Source organism: Scardinius erythrophthalmus (genome assembly GCF_964197995.2).
Source record: "Scardinius erythrophthalmus genome assembly, chromosome: 20".
Classification (NCBI taxonomy): domain Eukaryota; kingdom Metazoa; phylum Chordata; class Actinopteri; order Cypriniformes; family Leuciscidae; genus Scardinius; species Scardinius erythrophthalmus.
In genome coordinates this window covers 26501481-26522939 of record NC_138240.1, presented here as the reverse complement: position 1 = coordinate 26522939, position 21459 = coordinate 26501481, and the positions used below count along the sequence as shown (strand labels likewise).

The 21459-nt window shown below is 37.3% G+C and overlaps 2 protein-coding genes across 2 annotated transcripts; both read right to left on the bottom strand.

Annotated features, from left to right (window-relative positions):
- Positions 1 to 346: 346 nt before the first annotated feature.
- Positions 347 to 12978, bottom strand: got1l1 (glutamic-oxaloacetic transaminase 1 like 1; the record flags this gene model as incomplete). The annotated part of the gene is made up of 8 exons (XM_081349835.1): positions 347 to 486; positions 2977 to 3119; positions 4999 to 5158; positions 5282 to 5432; positions 6640 to 6857; positions 7036 to 7159; positions 9196 to 9377; positions 12852 to 12978. 8 exons carry the CDS (start codon positions 12976 to 12978, stop codon positions 347 to 349), a joined length of 1245 nt encoding a protein of 414 aa, XP_081205961.1.
- Positions 12927 to 16563, bottom strand: npm2a (nucleophosmin/nucleoplasmin, 2a). Its single transcript, XM_081349836.1, has 5 exons — positions 16085 to 16563; positions 15884 to 15966; positions 14939 to 15049; positions 14745 to 14838; positions 12927 to 13614 (listed from the first exon to the last, which is right to left on the bottom strand). The coding sequence occupies exons 1-5, from the start codon at positions 16182 to 16184 to the stop codon at positions 13559 to 13561; spliced, it is 444 nt and encodes a 147-aa protein (XP_081205962.1). The 5' UTR covers positions 16185 to 16563; the 3' UTR covers positions 12927 to 13558.
- Between the last annotated feature and the right edge of the window lie 4896 nt (positions 16564 to 21459).

Genomic DNA, 21459 nt, shown 5'->3' with positions numbered 1-21459 from the left:
TGCGGGTGGTACAGATGTTCTTTTATTTCTTACTTCTTTCAGCCCTATAAAAAAAAAAAAACAGTATGTCCTAACAGACACACACATGCACACACGCACACACACACACTATTCTGGCTTCAGTATTCAAGCGCAGGGAACCAACAAAGTAAATTGCAGCACTGCCTGCATTACAGCCTTCAATAAAAGTTAAGCCTAAGTTTCAAAAGTTTTACTGTTTTCAGTACACGGTATGAATATATTTGAAATATGCCTACTTAAGATTCAGACAAAAATTCACATTGCATAACTGATGAAAAGCATATCACAGATGAAGGGTTTCAGTCAGCTTGAGTATGATGTGAGATCAGAGTTGAGAGTGCATGGCTTGATGGATGGATTCAGCAACGTAGTCCAGGTTACGGCTGTTAATGGCACTAACGTTTAGACACCCGTTGGGTAACAAGTAGATGTGTTTCCTCTTAATCAGAAACTCCACCTGCTGAGCTGAGGGAGAGCATGAAATTCATTACTGCTTTACAGTGTTAAATGCATACTGTAGAATTGAGCTCCCCTTGTAATATTAGCATGGCCGGACTTACCATTGGGCTTGACTGGGCAGCAGCCCATGGACCCCGCCCAGTAGGGGGCCCCCTCCCTTACCCGTTTTCATTCGTTTGTTTTGTTCGGTTAACTTGTATGCCAGATATCCAAAAAATTATTAGCCGTACGGTATTTCCACTGTCTGGCCATGTGCGAGCTTGGGCTATAATCAGCCCAAAGTAGTGACTTAAGCACTTGAAAATAAATCCAATACACTGTAGTGCGCGCATTCGCCGAACGCGTCTTTCCACGCTCACAGAGTAGTTTGAAAGGATATAGTTTGAAAGAAGGAGGGGAGCATGGAATACAATTAATATCCTCCCACTAAGAGCTTCTAGGCCATAATCAAACGGCGCAACCTGATATTTATCTTTATTTCACAAAGAATAGCACGCGTGTTGATCCGCATCTGCTCCATTACGAACAGCTACTTTAAAAAGCTTCAATTAGCCTTTAATCCAAAAGAGCACACATTAAGAAAAATCTTGATAAATTCTCATGTTCACGTCTCATTGCTTTACAGAGAATGATCATTTCTATTAATTTTTTCACTCAATTATGTGCTCTGGAGAGTTTTGAGCACTCTCTCCACTGCCATCACAATATAGGAATAGGCATACATGTCATCAAAATGATAAAAAAAACAAACCCAAAAAACATTTAGGCCTAACGAGTTCCCGTTTGATGTGATCTGTGAGTTATCACACCAGCAAGAGTGCTGTTTTTCCGATTATCTGCACAATCGCAAATGTAACATTTATACAACAGTTCAATAAAGTTACTGAGTAACTTTTACGCCTGGTTCACACCGGACGCGGAAGCGACGCGGAAGCGGTGCGGAACGTAAAATCACGCGCGGTCCGGCGCCTGCCGCGGTGGTCGACAAGCGCTTCTGCTCAGTTGTTGTTTATTCAGAGCTATTTTTTACATCATGGGTAAGTAAATAACCTAATAAAATGAATACACCATGTTTCTGTAACCAAGACGTTTGCACACTTCTTTTATTAATCCGTTGTCGAGACACACACGCAGCCAGAGAGAGAATATGGTAGACAGTAGTAGTGTAGATATACTGTTGAAATATACATCCTCTCTTTAAATTTATTAAATCTATTTTGTTGTGTTTTTTCTTTGTTTGTTTTCATCTTTCTAGTCTGTTTAGATACACAAATATGATCGCATTTGTCACTCGCGGTATTTTAATTTTTGAAAATTGCTTATATTTTGACAATTTACCGGATTGTCTTGTGTTTCTTGGTGTGACTTCCTGCTGGAATTGACGTGGATCACTCGCGGCTCTCGCAAAAAATAGACCAGACGCCGAAACTGGCGCTTCACGGCGTGGGCCGGCAGCGGCGCTCCGCGTCTGGTGTGAACGACACCATAGGTTAACATGGGCGCCGAAAGGAAGCGGCCTCCGTTCCGCGCCGCTTACGCATCGCTTCGGCGTCCGGTGTGAACCAGGTTTTTAATAGATAAATTCTGTTTTTGCTCCGTCAAAGAAAACAGAACAAACAGCAGAACCGCTGCGCCTCTGAACAACACGTGTTTTGTTCCTCAAAATATCTGCATTTTTGACAGAATCAGACGAGTAAATGATTCAATTAGGCTACCCATTCATAAATACGGTCGTTTACTAGGTTAAACCAATTAGGATTTTTTAACGAATCGGTTGAATAAAGGATTCAACTCCCTTATTAAGATGGAGACTTGCCGCCACCTACTGGCGGTGTTGGTTTCATATAGTTAAAAAGTAGACTTATTTCATTCTTCTTTCATATTTCTACATTAAAATTTTTACATTTAAAACATGAATCTCTTAACATAATTTATGCAATTATAATTTGCTGTGTAAATCCATATGCCATGTCTAAACAGCCTGTGTCAATCCAAAAATGGATTTTATTGATACCGACTTTTATTTGGTCATAATAGCCATACACAGTGTCTTTGCATTCTGATTGAATTTGTTGACTAAATTTAAGGATCTGACATAAGAGGACAGATAGCTATGACAACGAATTTAAAAATACTTATCTTTATTATTAGAGTTTAGAGTTTTGATCTTCTCTTAACCGAGAGAGCACATCCTGCATTGTATTGTATTATAATGACTAAATATTAACCTGCCACTAAACTTTGACTATACACATGTTGCATATTAATTGTTTTAGAAACCTCAAAGCATATTTAAATTTTTGTGTAATTTGTGCCACTCCATAATGATGTTTGTAATGTAAGTAGGGCCCAAACTTAAACTCAAGCCCAGGGGCCCCCAGCCCCCTAAGTCCTGCCCTTGAATATTAGCATTAGTTATGCTGGACTGCTAGCTAAAATAAATATGAAGAAAGTGGAAATAAAATACCCTGCGCATGTATTATGTATACCACTCACCATTCAGTCCAAAGCAGCAATAAAGCCCTCCAGGTTTTGTTATGTGATCCCAACGCCCCGGACCACCCAAAAGCCTCAGTCTCTCACGCAGACGTTCTCGGATTAGCATGCAGTGTTCAGCAATGCCCTTCACACCCTCCTGCCTGAGAAAATACTTCAGACTCAGTCATTTACTGAATAATAAAAAGAGCAGTTTTTAATTTCAGCTGAATGTTTGCATAAATAATAGAAAGCCTTGGGCATTTGTTTTTCTCAAAATCATTACAGCATTTATGCCTGTTCACAAGTGTAATGTGATCGAGTTCAGATTGAGATGTTCTTAATTTTAAATGGCAATTTCAGTAGCGAATGATTTCACATTGCTTTTGAACATTAAGCTTAAAGGGTTAGTTCTGTCAGTAATTACTCACCCTCATGTTGTTCCAACCCCGTAAGACTTTCGTTCACCTTCGGTGCACAATTAAGATATTTTTGATGAAATCTGAAAGCTGGCTCACTCCTTAACGATGTCTTTATAACTTTTCTGGGCTGGCAGATATCAATTACCTTGCAGCCTATGAAGGAGTGCGCCAGCTCTCAGATTTCATCAAAAATATCTTAATTTGTGTTCTGAAGATGAACGAAAGTCTTATGGGGTTGGAACAACATGAGGGTGAGTAATTACTGACAGAATTTTCATTTTTGGGTGAACTAACCCTTTAAATTAAATGGCTATGGTCAATAACAAACTAACCTATTCAGGCAGGTATATAAAGAGACTGACAATCAGATGCTCTAATACAAAAGTGCCAAGGACCACATGCACATAAAACGTGTTTAGATACCCTTAGCCACACTTAAAATGTATGAATGTTTTTGCATTACTGTATGGTAACATGTCAAAGTAAATGGCATTACAAATATTTTTTTAAGTAAATCATTCCACAAAAAGACATGTTTTAAATTATAAAACAATAGATGTACTGTTCAAAACTAACACAAAGTATTAATAATGATCATAAGTGTAATGTGATGAACTACCTGATTATAGGAAACCTGTGTGAACTTGAGGAGAACTGACTTCATTTATCCACTAAAAATCACATTGAAAGCATCTTGATAAAAAAAATTCTGAGAGAAAGCATCTTGCAGTATTTGTTTGCACATGCCTCTTGGTTTGACATGTAAGTTCTGTAATTCAGTGGCATTCATGCATTTAAAGTGTGACTTATGCATCCAAATACTTTGTGAGGACATTATAACATATAACATAAAAATATTTTCATTCAAGCATTTAGCATATGCTTTTATCCAAAGCAACTTGCAATAGAGGAACATAAGCAATTCATCGCAGAATTAACAATATTCAGCATTCAAAAATGCCAGGGGTCAGTTGCATAAACTTTGCCACTATGTTAAGACTGTGTCTTAAGAACTACAGGTAGCAGCAAGATGAGGTAGTCTTAATAAATAATAATTTTCTGATTAAAATTAGACCGATCTACCTTTTTATGTAACTGACTTTAAAATGTAAGAACCAGCCATAAAGAAAAAAATAATTAGATGAATAACTTTTGAGACTAGTCTAAGCAGTTTATGCAACCGGCCACAGGTTTATTAGAAAGCAAGACTAGGAAACAAGCTAGAACAGAATTGAAATCCAAAGAATGTACGAACATCAAAGGGGTCATGACATGGAAAATCTAATTTGCCTTGACCGTTTGACATATATGAAGGCTTTGTACCAATAAAAACATCCTGCAAATTTCATAGTGTAAAATGTCGTTCTCATTATAAACAAAGCATTTATTTACTAAGCTTCAAAAATGGCTCATTTGCATATTGTGGGATTTGTGACATCACACCGGCAAATGCATTTACATATGACTTCCTCCAGAGCAAGTCATCAAAGAATAGTTACACATCATTGTACCATAGTATGTACATCGTAACATATCAAAATAATATAAATCCATGTTATGACCCCTTTAAATAAACATTTTAATCATGTTAAAATGCATCAATGAATTGAATAAGTCTTACCACTCAACTAAATGGGCAGGATTACTTAATATAGTGGCAACCACCCTGGCCCCTTCCATCGGTGGGCAGGACCAAAGAGTCTGAACGAGTTTCTCAGCTTGAGATTGCACGGCCAGCATGTTCTGCTTTAACACGCAGAGAAGATGCCCCACTCTCTCACCTGCCATTAGCCATTAGCCAAAATAATAGTCTATTAGCTTCTAGTAATCTATAGCTTAACATTGAGACATGTTTTTTTGTCATTTAAACTGTAACACAATTTCAAATGGAACAGTAAACACACCATAGAGGCCAAAGCTGTAAGAAAAAGATTGAGCGCAGAGTAGTTCAAGCCCCAAAGACACACAATGACGAACAGCCCAGGCGTCTTGCTCAAGTGAACCACTGCACAAGCCTTGGGCAGACATCAAGAAGAAGGGAAACAACTGCCGCTTCTAATCAAGAGAAAGATAAAAAATGGGGTTGAAAGACTTCCAGATAACAGGAATTTCATTCAAGGAATCCTTATATATCAGATGCTACGTACTGACCCACACTGTGGCTATAAGTGATAAAAGCTTGAACTATGCTATATATACACTAATCATGAGATCAAAGCAATACACCATCCATCAATGGTCAGTATACATCTGATAGCATTTATTAAGGCCCCGATATACTCACGGCGAAGTTCTTTTTCGTTCTTCGCTTTGGGGCAAAACGAAATTCAAAATACTTGAGCAGCAATAAAATGTTAGCGAACATCCTGACACCACCCACACGACTGCTGAGATATTTAGATGAATATGTAAATATGTGTTGTGCGCTTTCCTCTCAATAACAGATTGAGCACACAACAATAATGAGAAAACAGCAAGCATTTTTTAAAGAAAGCATAAGTAAAATAACAGATCATTGCAACGTGGATATGTTTGCACGAGCTCTGCAATTCGGCACTCCAGTAAAGTCACATCACGTTTATTTATATATAGAACTTTATACAATAGATTGCTTATAATCAAGCAATGTTGCAGTATTAAACATGAAAAATAGTGTCAGTCATCAGAAGTACAACTTCATTTTTTATCATAAAGCGGCTATCCAGTATGCACATGTTTTTTCTCGCGAACGTCTGACCTCAATGGATTAAACAGAAGAAATGAACCAGAGCAGAGGAGATTTCCATGTTAAAGAAGGCGGAGCCTCATTGCACACCTACCTATTACATAATCGCCATGGACAATTGGTAGTATGAAGATGTTTAGCAGCCGGAATGAACTTTTCCAGAAAGTTTGCTTTGGCAAGCTGTTTCGAACTCCCAAAAAAAACAACAACTTTGTTTTGGACTGATTTTGTTTGAGATGACGCCACATCAGTTCATTCTTCTATTTCGCTTGACGTATATTGGGGCCTTTAACCAGATATTTGTTTACTTGTTTTAACACAAGTGAATAGAGACTTGAATTATGGATCAGAAAACATGAAAGAGTGTTTAAAAATTCTCTCATTCTCATGGTGAGAGGTTCAGTGAGGCTTAAGTATATTTGATCTTACCCTGAGGGTCTAACTGGGCTTACAAACCTGATAATGAACTTTCTAAATAATTCAAGAGAAAGATGTCCGTTTTTAAGCTCAATTTCGTGTTTCATTCTGAGACCATACCATCATGACCTCAGCTACACGTTTCCAGTCCTCTTGAGAGAGTTCTGCACCAGTGGGATGGTGGCCTGAAGCAAACAGGACCACCACACACCGTTCCGGAGCGTTCTCCAGGTCATGCACCATGTTTTCCACACACACATCATTGGATTCTGCATCCCAGTACCGATAATGTTGCACATCCTCAATCCCTGCTGCCTTAAAGGTGCCTGTCAGTGAGTCTTCAAGAAACGACAAAGAGATTACCACATGTGCTACGACTGCATATTCAAAGGCTAAGCTCAGATACTTGTAAGGTTCATCTTCAGTTTTTGGTCCGAAATTACTGGACATTAGAATTTAATTTCTAGATAAAAGAAAACAATTCCACATTATGGCATGTGCACATTTTGTACCCACCATCACAGGGAGAGGAGAGCAAGACTGGTCCACTCCAGGAAGAACTTGAACAGTACCAGGATCTCAGTAACTCAGCGCCCAGGCGCACTGCTCCGGTACTTCCAACTGTTTGGACGCCAAACACCTACCGCATTTCCAAACACATGTCAAATTGAGTTGGTGATTTGGAAAGTAGGCTTAATGTATTTCACAACAAAAGTATTTCCCAACTTTTTTTTTGTCTTAGTGTGTACCCCCTCAATCCCCTCAATGGGGCTCAATGCCCTTTTGCCAAACCAGAATGTGAAGATTATCATTTATTTGGCAAAAGTGGCAATTATTATTATTAATAATCCTGATTTATTTTTAAAAACAACAACAAAAACATTTAATAATGGGTACAGTCAGGGATGTCATTTAAAAAATGTTTTGGAGGGGCACTAGTCGAAGTCTTGGGTCCCTTGGTGCAAGATACTTCAAGGAACCATTCACACAGAATGTGTTTTTGTGTTTAAAGGTCAATTCACACTGCACTGAAAGACGTCAACAGACAATTTGGTGTTAATCCTCGTTTGTTTTTGCCAATTGGACACCTTTGTGGAATGTCTGAGAAGTAACGTACTATAATCTGGTGATTGTCCCCATTGGTCTATCAATGCAGTGTTAATATGCTTTAAAAACGCAACAGTGAAATGAAAAAATGGTGTGCCTCCAGGAACAGGAACACTAAACAGTTTTGAACTTTGCTAATCAAACACACCTAATTCAACTCATCAGCTCATTAGTAGAGACTCCAATGTTGTGTTCGAAATAGCCCCCTATACCCTCATTCACTGTTCCCTATATACTCCACTAATATGTTCCACGAAGGAGTGAATGAAAACGAGCGAGTGAATTCAGACACTAAGTGTATTATGGGTATACTCTAGCCGTTGAGCTTGAACTCATTATTGCGGTGCATTGTGGGATTGAAGTGCACTCGTTAACATCCTCAATAGTTTCGGACACCACTACACATGGCTGTCCCCTCAAATAATACAATTTTAAGGGTATAAGGGACGATTTAGACCAGAAATAGATGGGTCAGATAAGGGAGACATCCAATACGTGCACTGTTGGTGTAGGAACAGGGGTGGGAAAGACTGTTTTACTACATAGCACTGATTGACTTGCTTGCTCAACATTTAAATAGTCTGATTCAGTATTCGCTGTGATCTGCTATGGGACTTTTAAACGAACAGACTATGCACAGTGCTTGAAGTGGGCCGATACGCACTGGTACCAGCACATCTACTGTATAATTTAATCTGTAGCGTAACCTCGTTTTTTACTTGCTGAACCCATGCAAGTTGCAATTGATTGTTTCGGTCACTGATCAACATTTGTTTTCAGCATATGGAAAATAACAGCTTCTGCATTTTCATTTTGATGGTGATTTTTGTCAATTTTAGACAAACACTTCATTATCCATAATAGTCATGCATTTTAATTATCAAAGATATGATTTTTTTGGAAGTTGCTTTCAAAATCAACTCGACTCAAACAACTGAGCTTGTGGGCACATGTTGTCTCCTTTGAACTTGCCTGACTGTGTGAAAAACAGACTCACCATAATAAGACACCTGAGCTTGTTTGTCTGTCACAAGTTTTGACAGTTCTGGGGGACAATCATGGAGAAACCTTTTTTTATGAGAATTTCTGTTCAACAACTTTAAGTCCCTACACATGGCATTATATTCCTCTTTTAAATCGTGTGGATTTGCTTGTTTCATCTGGTTGAAATGCTTAAGGTTGACAGAAATGTGAAAACTGGGTTTTTGTCAGGCCTGAATATGTACACAAGTATCATGTTAATCAGTTCAAAAATAGTAAAGTGATCAGTGGAGGTTAGTTTCTATTCTGCACCAATATCTCTAATGTTTGACGTGGGTGACTAATCCATTTGCGTCACATCTTCTCCGTAGTTCAATAATAAAAATCTATGTGCAGTTTACAGCTTGTACTGACATTTCACGATAGTGTTGAAGACGACCGGATTTACACTATCTACAAACAAACTACACATTGGATATGTACCAAGCCTCTACAGTGCTATCAGTGTATTCAGCTTGCGAGTCGTTGTTGATCACGTTGGTCTACACAGTCTGACGTCGGTTACTGAAAATAATTAAAGGACATTACCCTGCTTTCAACAATGGCGGGGCTATCTTTGCCCAATGCTAGTTCGGTTGCTCTCTGGGTGAATTCTGGGATCCCAAGGATGGGTGGGTACTCTGGGGTTAGAGTCGGGTCTGTGGCAATTTGCTGCTTAATTTTTCGTACAAGAGGAAGCCATGTGGTGTGTCCATGTTCTCCAACATACTCTGGTCATTGAGAGAAATGTGCATTTGATTATAAACAGGCAATGTTGTGAAGTAAGAAATATGTAAGAGTTGTCATTTTTTGTATTCCTTTAAATGACCTATGAAATCATTTGGGAATGGAATGGTTTTTACAATAAAACAAAATGCTATTGCTATTGCAAAGTAAATGGTATTACTAGTGTAAGATGCATCATAAATATGTTTGGTGCATTGTCCTGCATATCTGATATTTCAGGTGTACAATGATCTTAAAGGGATAGTTTACTCAAAAATGAAAATTCTGTCATAATTTACTCATCCTCAAGTTGTTCTAAACCTGTATGAATTTCTTCCTTGTCTTAAACACCAAATAATATATTTTGAAGAATGTGGGTAACCATAGTTTCTGGTCACAATTGACTTCCATAGTATTTTTTTTTTCATATACTACAGAAGTCAATGAAGGTCATGAAGTCATTTGAAAGACTGGTGTTGGCCTACATGAAGGACATCACATGACCCTTGCTGGATCCTCTTCAGTTTGCCTACAGAGTAAACATGGGACTGCATTATATCCTACAACATCTCGATAGACCTGGGACTTACGCAAGAATCTTATTTGTGGACTTCAGTTGCCTGCCTGATCTTCTCACAGCTAAACTGACCTAGCACCCTGTGCCAACCCCAATCTGCCATTGGATCCCCAGCTTTCTGACAGACAGGCAACAGCTAGTGAGACTGGGAAAACTCACATTCAGGACTCTTAAGCCTCTGTTATACTCCAGTTTGGACGCGTACAGGGTTGCCAACTTTTGAGTTTAGCTCGGAGTGACACTTCTCCAACGGGGGGGGGGGGGATATATTTCAATGGGGGGGGGGGGTATTCCAACCCAATTTTTTTGGGGTATTTTTATTTAAAGGAATTAATTATAAAAGCGATTTAAGGGAATAAAGAAAAAAAAGCTTATTGTATTAGTGAAATAATTGTAACTATTTGCAAATAACATCAAAGAAATTATAGCATATTTTCAATTCAAAAAGGCTAAATTTAGTAACGTAAATAAATAAAAATTTGAGTAATTCGCGTCACCGGATACTGTCGGTAGTTGAACATTTCTATTGTAAAACAGTCAAATATTAAATGTTTTCCACTTACATTTTGCCAGGCATTCGTTCACTTCTTTAATCATTCTGACATTGAAGAGCTAGACCGCTGAACTTTTAGTCATCCTAACACCAAACAGAGCGGTGCGTAATGGAGCGCATCAGAACAGCATCAAGAATATCAAATACATTGCAGTGAATCTTTTATTTGCATCTTAAGTTTATAGGCAATAATAATGACTGGTTTGCGAAAGTGTAGAACTCGGTGAGCTCGCGCAAAACACATCTTCAGGACAGCGACTCATTTAAACGCCTCTGATTGGCCAATGCGTTCAACAGACATGTCAGTGATTGGCTACAATGCTCAACGCTGCCGTACGCCGTGCGTGCGCTTCAGTTTCTGTCTCGCATGCGTGCTCGCTCTAGATTCCGGGAGATTTTAACTAATTTGCGCCATAAATAGTGGTCCATCCAGTAGTTAAGAGCCTGAATTGTTTATAGTAATTCTGAAATTTAGTGCACACGAGTGAAAAAAAATACAGCACAGAAGAATGTCTAATTTAGCGTGAGATTTCTTTGTTAAGCGTGAGAGCGTGAGATTGAGGCTGAATGCGTGACTGTCACGCCAGATGCGTGAGAGTTGGCAACCCTGCGCGTACACGACAGCTGCGCACAGCTCGGACGCGGACTACTTGTATTTATACTTTCTGCTGAGGTCCGCTCGGTAAACGCGTTAAACGCATGCGCAGTAGATCGGTCTGGCCAGTATAATCGATAATATATTAAATATTTATAGTTTATATTTGCATTTATGTCAAAACATAGACACTTTCAAACATCAAAATGACATTTATTAATATGTATTCTTGTCAAAATGACATATAAACATCTTTTCCTATTTTATTTTGCCTGGAAACGCTTCCAACAGGCTTAAAAATAGGCATTGGTTCTATTTCTAGAATGCACGCGTTTTCCGTTTTTTTAAATTCGGCGTCCATGTTATTTCCATCTCTTTCGCGGTTTTAACCTAATGAACGCGCGCCCTTGGTCCGCGCGGTCACAAAAAATGGGAGGCACGCGCCAGTCCGCAACGAGCCTCCGCGCGCACCCCCGATGACGATTTTTACGTCACGCGGACCCTTGCGGACCCTCGCGCCATCGCGGTCGCGGAAAGTATAACAGAGGCTTTAAGCCGGTCGCACACCGGACGCGCAGCTCAGCGCCGCGCCGCGCCACGTCTAGGACAACTGTCACCTGAAAATCTGTTAGCATCAGCAATTTTCTGATTTCTGTAAATAAATATAAAACTAAATGTATATTGCAGCACGGGGTTAAGTCCGTATATACATTAACTACGATTTGAGACACATAAATGTAAATTTAATATAAAACTATGTAAATGGCGCTGTGTGGCGCGGCAGGGTTTTGAACACGGTCCTGAGCCGTTGCTGGGCGCCGCGGACAGACGCCGCCGGTGTGTGTACTCTCATAGAGAATAATGTGTTCGAATTTAAAAGACGTGGCGCTGCGCTGCGCGGCGCTGAGCTGCGCGTCCGGTGTGCGACCGGCTTTACAATGGCGCCCCCGAGGGTTGTGTGCTCTCTCCACTGCTCTTCTCCCTGAGTACCAATGAATGCACTGTAAAAGACCTCTCTGTCAAGCTCCTGAAGTTGGCAGATGACAGTCATCGGCCTCATCCAAAACGGTTGTACTCCCTTCACCAGCTGAGGAAGTTCAACCTGCCACAGGAGCTGCTGAAACTCTGCCATCATCGAGTCTGTCCTGTGTTCATCTATAACTATCTGGTTTGGTTCAGCTACCAAATCAGACATCAGGAGACTACAACGGGACAGTCAGGACGGCTGAGAAGATTATTAGATCCCCCTGCCCGCGATCTTTACACCTCCAAAGTGAGAATACGGCTAAGAAAATCTCTTTGGACCCCACACATACATTATATGCAATATATTGCATTACTTACATTTTTGTTTCTTATATTATTGTAATATTTCATTTCCACTGTCTGCACTATGTCTCTAAGTTACTTTCTGAAGCTCCTGTCACCAAGACAAATTCCTTGTGTGTGTAAACAAGCTTGGCAATATAAAGCACATTCTCATTTTGATTCAGTGGGGACCAGCAACTGTTTGGTTACTCATATTCCTCAAAATATCTTCTTTTATGTTCAACAGAAGAAATTCCTAGGTTTAGAACAAGTTGACGGTGAGTAATTGATGGCAGAATTTTCATTTTTGGGTGAACTAATGTTATCCCTTTAAGAGCAAAAGAGCTAAAATTACATTATGATTTTATAGGGTCTTTAATTTAACCATCATCATTATAGGTAGTAGTCCGTGTCCAGTTTGAGGCAGATCTAATAAAAACACTCACCCCTCCCAGCTAGATTCACTTTATTGGGGTGCGTGTCTCGCTTGAAATCCTCTGTAAGCTTCATCTCGGATGATATAAAGACTGCACCATCAAACACAGAACAAGTAGACATCTCGTGCTGGTGCATTGCGTTGTTTTCCCACTGTAAACACAAGTCATACTCCAGATCTGTCAATGACAACCTGAAATGGTTTGTTTACTGTCTGTTGCTTAGGTGTGTAACTGTTTCCTAGCAACGGCTCATTAATGCTGTAAACTCTGCCATAAGGCATGATGTCATACCCCCACCAAGCTAGTTCATCTATGGTGGTCACTGCTAAGTAAACAAAAAAATAATAATTTTATAATTAACAACATTCTGTCAAAGGACAGATTAATCAGGTCACATAAACTGTTCCTACTGCACAGTATATACTTTATTTCTTGAGTCAGTTGTGTCTTTTTTATTTGACATTTTGTTGGTATGCATTTCTCAGTCAACAGATGAGGAAAAATACATCATATAAAATTGTGGTATTATTTACACTCATATTTTATTATTTTAAGACTTAATGTTTTTCATTAGCATTAAAACACTTAAAGTTAATACAGTTTTTCAACATTGAGCACCACTATGATGCTTTAGAAACAAACATTGATAGGGGGCATACAGTCTTCACACAGGATCCATGGTTCAAACTGTCAAAATAAGCTCTCATCACTGGCATTCAACCATCTTCATCCTCCTCCTCCTCTTCTCCTTCAGTCATTTCAATAGGATTCACTGCAAAAAGGTAGAAATTAATATTTACCATGGTTGAGCACCACTCAAAATGCAACATTGCTGGTTCCAGAAGTATTTTTTTTCTCCATTCATTTATCATAGGGATTTATAACACTACTCATTTACAAATGTTGACTAAATGTAAAAATAATATATTTTAAGTTTATTGCAGAATATGCCTATATTATATGCAGACATTTAAGTATTTGGAGCGTAGGGAGATCTAGGCTGCGTTCCAGTCCAATATTGTCAAAATTGTCATGCCCTTCACTCGGTAACTTCCCTCCATCTCGTTCACTCGGATGTACGTCATTGCTTACGTTGCATGAGTGCCCACTACTGGCGGAACCTTTGCAATAAGCTGAATTGGAACGTGCTAAGCCCTTGATCACTTAGAATCCACTATGGGGTTAATATATATATATATATATATATATATACATATATATACAATTTTATTTAATTTTTTTCTTACGAAATTGTTTAATGCAGCATTCTACATTTATATAGGTCTGTTTGAGTTGTTTAATTTAAATGTTAAATTTAAATAATTTAATGTTAAATTGATATAAAGAGCATGCAGATAATTAAAATTTGTAATTCAAATTTGAATTTAAGAATTATTATCATCATTACTATTATTTAGAATTTTCTTATTTTTAAATAAACATTTTCATACATGTGGAGCATTGTGGAAAATTACAATATCATCCATTTCACCACTAATTTGAAGGTCAATATTTATTTTTATACAGTTATCTGAATGAATTGAGAAATATTTTTTTAGTGCTGTAAGGCAAAATTTAAATTTGTATTGTTTTAAATTAAAATTATTTATTTTCATAGTTTGAAAGTTATGTAATCAACTACACTTTAGAAAAATCCAAACCGTTTTGAATTCAACTTGTATTATTTAATTTTTGTGGCAAAAATTGTGTTGGCCTAAGGAAACTCCTCTGTTGTGTAACCATGATCAATTTATGAATTGTAGTTCAGTGCAATCTTTGTCATTCCAATTCAAATTTCTATTCAACAGCCTGCATTTTTTGTCAGTGAGCAAAACAGTGAGTTTTGCCCAACCCTGGAAAATACAGAAAAAAGAATACAAATATTCTAATGCAAATTCTTACATGTGATATGCTGAGCAGAGATGAACACAGGTCCTTTACCAGAGCATAGTCTAAAGGTGACAGGTGGGATGAGCTCCAGACCAGGAAAACTGATCTGCAACATACGGTATGACAACAAATTTACTCATGATTCTCTACATAAATGTATCATTAGAATTAAGTTGTCAATCAATCAGCGACAATAATAAATTCACCATTGGCATGCAGTGGCGGAGAGTGGCAATAGGCAATGGTTTGGAAGCTCCGACACCGTCACAGACTGACACAATATGCATCTCATCTCCAGCCTCCTCACTAAGACATATCTGTGAAAACAGAAATCAGGCCATTTCAGAGTAATAAAATGACTTGTGGATTTGTGTGTAGGTTATCAGGCCCACTCATACACTTTATCAATGCCTTTTTAATATTTCATCCAAAAATGTAAATCATTATTTACTCGCCCTCATGTAACAAAATGCAAATGACCCATAAACACAAAAGGTAAATTTTAAGTCTTTTATAATGAAAGGGAATATGGACTGGAAGAGTCAAACCACAAAACGACAAAAGCATCAACAAGTTTTATAAACGTCTATAAAGTAGTTCCAGGCCCTGACACATTACAGTTTCTTAGCACTTCTGCAAATTATTTTAAGCTTTTAGCCCACCACCGCATTATAGAAAAATTAATGTAAACAAATAATTATTAATAATAAATAAATAAAAAGAAAAACAACACGGCTCCCTTTGTGTTTGTGTTCATGAGCATTGTTGAAAAGATTTGACTTGAAGAATGATTCAAATGAATCGGATTTGCTTAAAGGTATAGCGGAGGATCTTTCCAAATTTTAGATAAGACCCGCCCTCTCCACTTTTTGAAAAGTTTGATTGATTCACCAGAATGATTGACAATTAGGAGGACCAATAGTTTACACTACCCACCAGGAAGTAAAACATCCTCCGCTATACCTTTAATGATTCGTATTTGCTTAATGATTCAGTCACGACGATTAACAGCTCATTTCTGAATTAACACACGCCACGGAAAAAGAAAGACATTCGAGTTTGAAAAGACATGAGGGTGAGTAAATAATGACAGGTTTCATGTTTAGGTGGACTATGAGGCCCAAAACTGGGTTTGTGGTAAGAACTGATACCGTTTTGATGAAAAACTGATTCTCCAGAAGATCATTTTCTGCTTGAAAGACAGCTGTGTTCTCGGAGCCACTGAGTACACATCCTTTCAGAAAAAAACAAAACAAAACAAAAAACAAAAAAACAAACCCAAAACAGCAAGTAAAGGTAAAACACTGTAGGCAATCGAAATGGCTCGTTGAACAGGAGGAAATTGATCTTACCCCAGTGAACACAGGCTCTGTCAGACACAGACGATGAGCTGGATAATTCAGACAGACTGATTGAAGCTACAGAGTCATTTTCGACATAGCAGCTTGTCATTTCAGCCAGCACAAACGCTGTTCAGGTGAAATATCGTGAGAAGAGAGTTTGTCTGCACCCTTTCTTCCCCTAAAGTAAACGATTCAACACGGCCCCTAATGTTTGTTTACAAAGAGGCGTTTTAGGAGCCTGATTCTTTTCATGAGAAAATAATATACAATCAAGATCAATATATCCAGTAATATCTGGCACAATGATTGAACAACAATGATGTTTTAATATGAACAGTGCTATGCACGTCGACAAAAACACAGCACGCAGATCACTGATCATCAATTGGATCTGTTAGTGATGAACTTCAGGTGTTTTTGCCTGAGCCTTCATCAGACACCAGAGGGCGCTCCATGCCTTCTCATCAAGCGTGTTGCCTGAGGATGTTGCTGTGGAAAGTTTGTCCTACAGTAGTTATTAGTTATTTCTTAAATACAACTTTTTTTAACTTAAAGTTTGCTGAAACAACTGTTTTGTTTTGTGGTATGCGTTATTCTTTTGAAGATGTCTGAGAATTAAGGAAATTAATGGAGCTGCAGTTTATTCCTTTATACATTTTATTATTTTTATTTATTTATTATTATATTAATTAAAACATTTTTTTGTTGCCTTACGCATGCTGGCAGTCATGACCTGTGTCAACAAAGTTTAACCAACAAGCACATGCATATAAAAAAGCTAAATGGCTGTTTAACATGTATTTTTATTTTTATAAACCAAATTATGACTGTAAAACTGCTAATCACATTTTTACTTAACCCACATTAATATCTCTCTCTTCTTTCTGTATGTATGTTTTCACTGTCTTTATACATTTAGCCACAGGGGAAAATCATAATATTTCAGATCACAGCCATACTTGGTAATTTAGAAACATGTTTAAGTCCAGGGGTCAGAGGGTGCACTTCCCGCAGAGAGATTATCATGCTATGATAATAATCTACATTTCTGTTTGATGATTACTACATTTCTGTTTCACATGTCAACATCTTATGCTCTGACCAAGCAACAGTTTTTTCTTCCACTTTTTGTGAATTATATTATATTATATTATTTGGTCCTTGAATTTGATTGGCTTAATGTCCTTCCAAGAGTGCTGATATTTATCACATGTGGAAGTAACCACATTTTTTTCCCCCTGTCTGTGAACAGAAATAGGAACTTTTCAATATTTTATTGTTGTAGTCTGAAATGTCACATATGAGTCATTAAGATCCCGTGTCATATTCTTGAGTATCTACCTTTTGCTCAAACATGCAAGTTCCCTGTGATTCATATCTGAACCCTGTTATGGTTTTCTGGTTAAAAATGTTTTAAATTCACTTTGCTTCATAAACTTGATTTTATTTACCAATTTAATTTGTTGCACATTGTTTAACCATAATCAGATTTACAGTAGTTTTTTTGTTTTTTTGAAAGAAGTCTCTTATGCTGCTCACCAAGGCTGCATTTATTTGATAAAAAACAAACAAACAAACAAACAAACAAACAAACAAACAAAAAAAAACACTAAAAACATAATAATGTGAAATATTGTTACAATTTAAAATAACTGTTTTCTTTTGTAATATATTTAAAAATTTAATTTATCAAAGCAGAATTTTCAGCATCATTACTCCAGTTTTAAAAATGTTGCTGCAGTTAGTTGTAACAACTGAAAACTAAACTAAAGTTAACTTAACTTAATATTTTAAGTCAAGCACGAATACATACCTTTTTAAGTCGAAACAACACATTATTTCTTATTCTAATGTTGAAATTTATTTAAATAATTTTTTTGCAGTTCAGTCTTCACATGATCCTTCAGAAATCATTCTAATATACTCATTCTATGCTCAAGAAACATTTATTATTATTATCAATTTTGAAAACAGCTGAGCTGCTTAAAATTATTGTGGAAACCGTGATCCATTTTTTTTTTTTTCAGGATTCCTTTATAAATAAAGTTCAAAAGAACAGCATTTATTTGAAATAGAATTTTTTTTTTGTTAAACATTTTTAAACAAGTTTACAATAAGGTTTCATTAGTTAACGTTAGTTAATAAGTAACAATGAACAAAACATTTATTACAGTATTAATCTTTGTTAATGTTATTTAATAAAAATATACTCGTTCATTTAGGCTATTGTTTGTTCATGTTAATTCACAGTTCATTAATGTTAACAATTATACCATTCGATTTTAATAATGAATTAGTACATGTTGAAATTAACATTAATTTAGATTAATAAATGCAGAAGTATCGTTAATTCTTAATTCATGTTAACTAGTTAACTAATGTTTCCTCAATGTAAAGTGTTACGGAAAAATGTTTTTACTGTGACTTTTGATCAATTTAGTGCATCCTTGCTGAATAAAATGATTAATTTCTTTTAAAAGATCTTACTGACCCCAAACTATTGAGCAGCATTTTATCTCTTTAAAATGTGTGGATGGACTGAGCTTTCATCATCAGGTTTTTACATTTCTTTTCATCCGATCTGTGTGAGTACTTGTTTATCGTTGAAGAAGAAGAAAGAATTCTGACCTGCAGTTAACCTCTTAGGATTTTTATTGTCTTATGATTTTCACATATGCCTCGCTGATGTTGCAGGGTGAAATTCTTGTACACGTTGTTTTTTTTTGCGGGCGAGTTCGACTGTTGGCGGTGCTGCTTATCAGATGGCTAACCAATCTATCCTGCTCTATGACATTTTTACCTCGTCTTTTCCGAGGAATTCTTCACATTCTCTTGTTTTTAGTAAGTCTCAATAGTGTACCCACTCACTACACACTCATCCATGTTATCTCTGATGTCCCTGTTATCTTGGCATCGGCACCTTGCCCAGACCTGCGGTTTATTTGAGGAACACAGAAACTCATAAACAAGCACAGTATTACTTAGAATTATGAAGCAAATAGTAATTATGTTAAACAGATACGCTCTTGCGAAATGCAGTTGTTTGGGTTGATACTATTTTAAGTCAATGAAGTGATCTTTTTCTTTTTAAACGTGGCAGATCAAAATGATCACATTTACAGTAATTCCCTTTCACCATCTAAAAATATAATATTTAACCATTAATAATCATTTATTGAATAAATAATTGGTCACACTTTAGTTACATATTCACTTTTAATTACTTTTGCCTCAAACTTGTAATTTATGACCTATTAAAAGTTAGTGAGGTAGTTGTTGTAGTGGGTGAGAGTAGGATGTATGGTCATGCTGAATATGGCATCAATATGTGGTTTATAAGTAAGTACAAATAAACTGCCAATAAAGTACAAGTGAGAATTGGTCCCCAAATAATTTATTTTAATACAAGGCGTACTATGCTACTACTACTACTAAGGTTTTATTTCTTCTTCATACTAGTCATAAAACTCAATTTTGAACGCTACTTTTAGAAGTTCATTATAATTCTGATTTAGTCAAAGCACATCTGTTACAGTTTGATTGTTGCCATTGATTCCCTTATTGAATCTTAAATCCCCTACATTCCAACATTTATTTGTTTTAGAGATTCTGAGCAGCTCCGTCCGTCTTCAGCCATGATCTGATATACCTCTTTAGGAAAATTCATCTTCCCTCCTGACATGATGCTGTTTATTATGGCTTTGAGCTGCATGGGAGGTTTGAAGATCAGTATCTCCTAAGATGATTTTTTTTTTTTTTAAGTACTTAGTGGAGGTCATTGACCGAGAGTAGGTGCAGTGGCGACATTGAAGTATCGTCAAATACCCGGTGCTAGTCTAAATGCCAGTTCTGACGTTTTTCCTAAGGATATTGTTTTGCCTTGCACTGTATCCACATGTTTTTTGTTGTCAGCTCATCTTGTACTGTGAATGGAGGTTCTCCTTTAATTGTTTCCATCCAGTTGAGCTGGAGTGATATGGGTGTTGTTACATCCTGGGTTGGTCCAATGCCATATTCACCACATGAACTGTTAAACACAAATACTCACGCATGCATGCTCTATCTATCTGGTGAGCTGTGTAGAACTTTATTTATGGTGCGCAACTCAGTCATTTTTTGTTTATGTTTCGCTGAGTCATGTGGACTTATGACACCTACATTTACATTAATTCATTTAGCATATGCTTTTACAAATGAGGAATACAAACAGGCAGATCAACTTAAGACAATAAACACGAAAAGTGAGAAGTTTCAGACCTCGTTCAGAACATTACAAGCTAGAACAGGAATAAAGGGATAAGCATTGAAGAAGATTATTGTTTGTTTTTCCAGCAGGGTGCAGTTTAGTGCTCATGGATGAGATGAGTTTTCAGCTGTTTGTTGAATATTTTCATGGATTCAGCTGTTTGGATAGGGTTGGGTAAGTAAGCAACAGTGAACAAAAACCTTCTGGAAAGTGATTTTGAGCCACTCTGTGATGATATCACGAGGTGCAGTTCACTTACCGACCAGAGTGGAGGTGGGAGGGTCCGGATCAGTTGCCGTTCTGTAGGCAAGCGCCAAACTTGATGCAAGCCACAACCAATAAGCAGTGCAGAGCGATACACGGGTGCTTTCGTGGGCTCGTTGAAGACTAGTAATGTTGTTGCAATGTGGACCATTTGTAGATGTTTGATTGCATATCCAGCCAGACGAGCATCGCAACAGTCCAGTGGTTTGGATGCATTGCATTATACTGCAACACCAAGTGTTTTAACTTATTGATGCAATTTTAATAAAGCACTATTTGCAGTCAGAGGGAATGAACAAAATTAAGTATTTTGCTGGTCACATAATCTTGTTATTTGGCTATACTGATACCTTTGTAAAAAAAAAAAAAAAAAAGCCATATAGCCATATAGAGTTATATTAAACAATATCCTGGCTCTTCAAAGCTTTATAATGGGAGTGAATAGGACTTAGATTGATAGATTTTGAAGCCCCAAAAAAAGCACATCCATCCATGATAAAATTAACCCATTCGACTCCAGAGTAAAGGCCTTCTGAAGCAAAGTGATGTGTTTTTGTAAGAAAAATATCCATTATAACTTTATAAACTGTAATCCCTTGCTTCTGGTAACGTCCGTCCGCATGTTCACGAGAGAGTCGAGTTCCGGTGTGTGACGTAGGAAGTAGGAAGTAGTAGTAGCGTAAGCTTAGGTGAGAGTCAACACCTCTCGCGGTTCAAACAAATAGTTGAATAGGTGTTCAAACAAAACGACTTATTTTGTGACTGGTGTTTTGTTTTGTTCTTTCCTCTGCGCTTCCGAGTTTGTCACAACATCATGCGTCGAGTCAGAGTTCACTCTTCAGCCAGAACTCAACTCGCGTACGGAAGTCAGTGA